This window comes from Oryzias latipes, chromosome 22 (assembly GCF_002234675.1).
Source record: "Oryzias latipes chromosome 22, ASM223467v1".
NCBI classification, from domain to species: domain Eukaryota; kingdom Metazoa; phylum Chordata; class Actinopteri; order Beloniformes; family Adrianichthyidae; genus Oryzias; species Oryzias latipes.
In genome coordinates this window covers 17,941,323-17,945,034 of record NC_019880.2, presented here as the reverse complement: position 1 = coordinate 17,945,034, position 3,712 = coordinate 17,941,323, and the positions used below count along the sequence as shown (strand labels likewise).

At 42.3% G+C, this 3,712-nt stretch overlaps 1 protein-coding gene across 1 annotated transcript; it reads left to right on the top strand.

Moving 5' to 3' along the window:
* The first annotated feature begins 607 nt into the window (after window positions 1-607).
* On the top strand, window positions 608-3,704 carry LOC105353719. Its single transcript, XM_023951779.1, has 13 exons — window positions 608-913; window positions 1,023-1,117; window positions 1,227-1,252; window positions 1,414-1,435; window positions 1,529-1,556; window positions 1,652-1,736; window positions 1,875-2,018; window positions 2,118-2,335; window positions 2,437-2,540; window positions 2,635-2,753; window positions 2,867-3,034; window positions 3,170-3,369; window positions 3,459-3,704. The coding sequence occupies exons 1-13, from the start codon at window positions 705-707 to the stop codon at window positions 3,673-3,675; spliced, it is 1,635 nt and encodes a 544-aa protein (XP_023807547.1). The 5' UTR covers window positions 608-704; the 3' UTR covers window positions 3,676-3,704.
* The last annotated feature ends 8 nt before the right edge of the window (window positions 3,705-3,712 follow it).

Genomic DNA, 3,712 nt, shown 5'->3' with positions numbered 1-3,712 from the left:
TTAAAGAACTAAAGATGATAAATAAGAATTTTTCAGCTGTAAGTATGATAAGAACGAATATGAAGCTAGCAGGAATTTTTGTGAATATTTAGATGGAGAGAGTAATGCAAATGTTTGTTTAAATCAACAGGTAACAATACTGAGTGGTTTCTCACCAAAACAAGAAGCTGAGATAATACTGGATTCAGGAAGTGATACTTCAAAAGATGTGACCATAGTAAAGAACATTTTAACAAATTTGACAGATTCTGGCGATGATGGACGGCTCATTCAGTTCTTTCTGGCTTTGACACAAATCACAAATATGGTAAATATGTTACGTCAAGGTTACACATCCTTTGTTCTGGGCCATTAACTTTTTTAAAAGTTCTGCACTATTGCTTAATAATTAATACCTTAGCTATATGTCTGTAGATTCTTACTGTTTAAAAACATAAAATCCAGATATTGAGAGGCAGCAAGCAAGAAAGACCAGTAAACAAATAAAGGTTAATTAACTATAATGACCAAAAATGGAAAAAGGTATACTTAAAGGAAAAAATGGACTTGATGTACAAAACTTAAAAAAGAAAATTGAGATGTTTATGTGACATGTCTAACCTTGCCATGCAGTGTTGCTTTCCAAGCTTTGCTTGTAATTTCACGCGATTTCGGAACGATGACATGTCCTCTTTAACCACATCTTTGAATTCCTTGGTTTTCAGATGAACATCACCTTCATTAAAAACTCGGCTGTACGAGACACCATCTTGAACGTGACTTTGACAGCTCTTGCACCTAAATTTGCCAACTTTCAGCCTGGAAGCTTTAAGCTTTGGTTCCAAAACTACTTGGTTCCTGTAATAGCAAGCCTCAATCCAGTCAGCTTGTGGGTGATCCCCAGTAACATCAGCTGTGCATCCTATGAAGCTATGTAAGAGTCAATTTTCCAAGAGCAAAATATTTTTGGCCTTGATCACAGGAAGGAATGCATGCAACAAAACCCCTCTAATGCACTTTTTCCTCTTTTATTCTTCATTCAGACTCTCTGGTCTTCAGCAAAGTTTGAGATACCTGCCACTTGATCTTTCAATGAGCGTGAGATCGAGCATAGAGTCACTCCAGAAGACATTCACAGGTACGTGTCAGAAATACTTGCAAGATAAAGTCTTTTGTAGAAAGTCCTGCTACTGTCATAGCAAGACATTGATTCCTATGACAAAATGTGTTTTTCCTCTCTGTAACAGCTTGCTCACTGCCAGATTCCTTTAAGGTAGGTGCCTAATAGACATGTGACTTAAAATGTACTCAAGATTCAAGCTATTCAAAGATAAAGCTGTGGCATGTCAATTGTCCAATGTTGGGTATATGAAGGTGTTGCACATTTGAGCATGCTAGATTACACTAACATATGTTGTTTAATGTTTTGCCCAGTGCAAGGAGAGCCCTGTTGACGGTAAGTCCGCCAAAGGTTACTCATTTAGACATGCTTGAAAAGTTGACACTGTCAAGCACGCGTGTGTGATGCACAACTATTGTCTGTTCACAGAGAACCTCATCTGTGCTGGGACCTACGGGTAGGTAGTTTTGTCTTTCACCCTACGCACAGCTGGCAGGTTTGCCTTACGCCGCATGTGCAAGACAGCAATTGGTTTCTTTTTGCTTCTCTTAGACTCCCTCTTGACCAAACAGTGGACATTGGCAATTCATCTGCAGCCTTATGCAATTTCACCATCACTGAACATGCCTGTTCATCGGTAAGACTATTCTACAAAGGCAACCAACTACAAAAGGCACTAGACCCGTTTCTGACTGGTTGTCCTGAGTCGATGTTTTAATATGGCAAAGACAAAATAAATGATTTGCATATGTATTTCTCGTTTTCCCACTCCAAGGCTGAAGCTCTCACACCAAGAAATGTAGCCACACTTTTGGAGTGCTCTCTGGAAAGACAACAGACATACCCTGTAGAAGTCTGGAAGCTTTTCTTCCAAAGAATTTCTGATCTGGACCAAGCTCTGGACACGTTGTCCACCATGGTAAATCCAATAGAGCAAATTGTGTAAAGTATTTTGTATTTCTTTCCAATGGGATTTGCAAGTTCGCTCTAACCAGTAAGTTCTTGAATCGATTGTCAGAACCCCACCATCAAAAAGAGCAGCCCAACCTTGTCAAATGCTCTGGAAGCTTTGGGAGAGGTGAAAGTCAACAAGTTCAGTCAGGCAGAACTACTGAGTCAGGATTCCATCGCCAGCTGGTTCCAGAATAGGCTGCGCCTCTTCTTGGCCTCTCCCACAACAAACTTCCTCACCTGCCTGAGCTCCAACAACTTCAGCTGCGTAACGTACCAGATTGTGTAAGTCCATGGGTTTGCACGTCATCTATTGCTCTTCCTTGCAAAAATTCAACAAATGCCCCGGCATGTTTGGACAATGAAAAGCTTCTTTTGCGTTGTAGCATCAAGGCTTTTGGCACCCAAAAGGCCGTCATGGACAGTGGCAGTCAGCGAGCAGTCTTCACTCATTTCATCATACCATTCTTGTCGAGGAAAGATTCATCTGGTAAAAGAAGATATTCAGACACACTATGCCATTGCTTTGCTATCAGCTGGTGTCAACACAAAGCCAATAGCTTCGCCTACCTCATGTTTTGCAGATCCCGGCTGCATCTCCTCTGTGGGCAGTGGTGACAACTGGCTCCAGGCAAATGTGGGCGCTTTCTCTGAATTTGCAGAGCTAAAAGAATTGCTGGCAATCAATCCAAATTTCTCCAGCGTGAGTGTTTTGTCTTAGCTGTCTGCTTCAACTTTCAGAAACTGCCATATTCTAGCCAAGTCTTTGGCCATTGCTTCTCGTTGACTGGTAACTTACTCTCCCCCCCCCCACAGCTCCAATACTTGTCCGAGCTGACTCCTTCTCAGGTGGCAACACTAGTCCTAAGGTTAGGCAGCTCAAACGACACAGACACGATTGATCAAGTCTTTGAGCGGCTTGACACTGGCAACGCCCTGCAAAATGTGGACCAGTTCCTGACAAATCTAACGCTTACTGGAAAGGTAAGCCTTTGCTTTTTAAACTTTCAAGGTAGGATGGTGTCAGACATGTAACCAGAAGTGTACAAACTAACCTGGGCACGTTGGCCTCTTCATCAGTGCAGCATGTGTGAATTCTCCTGTTTCCTAATTTGACAGATCCCAGTATTCCAACCTGCTGTGAGAGATCGCATCATGAACAGGACCTTTATCATCATCAGTCAGCAACTGGCGCACTTTAGCACAGACGACTTTTATGTTTGGTTCAATGTCAAGCTGACTTTTATCCTCACAAGCTTCACCCCAGAAATGCTCAGGATTACAACTTCAAGCATCAATTGCATCAGCTACCGTGTGGTGTAAGTTGCCATTTGACAACGGCCACTCTTACATTAGAGCGCACTTGGCATAAGAAGCCGAGTATAAAGTTTCCTTTCCATCTTTGCAGGGTAAGCGGCCTAGCCAGTGTTTACACTGACATGACTCGTGATAGACAGGCAGAAATCGCACAGATACTGCTGGACTACCTCAAAACATCCGCCGCCGTCATCAATACACCAGGTACGGGGACTCAACAACATAGTGCGCTGTTATCATTAAACGTGGAAACGTGCAGACATGGGGAACAGGGAAAATTGACATGGCTGGCATTGTCACTAATTTGATAAGGTGGCTAAGTCTTGTGTGCAAATTCTAATGCAA

Bases quoted from the DNA above. Each gene is read 5' to 3' on its own strand.
- LOC105353719 (XM_023951779.1), top strand. From the start codon at position 705: ATGAACATCACCTTCATTAAAAACTCGGCTGTACGAGACACCATCTTG. The intron at 1,557-1,651 runs GTAGGTAGTTTT...TGCTTCTCTTAG, and splicing joins ATCTGTGCTGGGACCTACGG to ACTCCCTCTTGACCAAACAG. The intron at 2,019-2,117 runs GTAAATCCAATA...ATCGATTGTCAG, and splicing joins TGGACACGTTGTCCACCATG to AACCCCACCATCAAAAAGAG.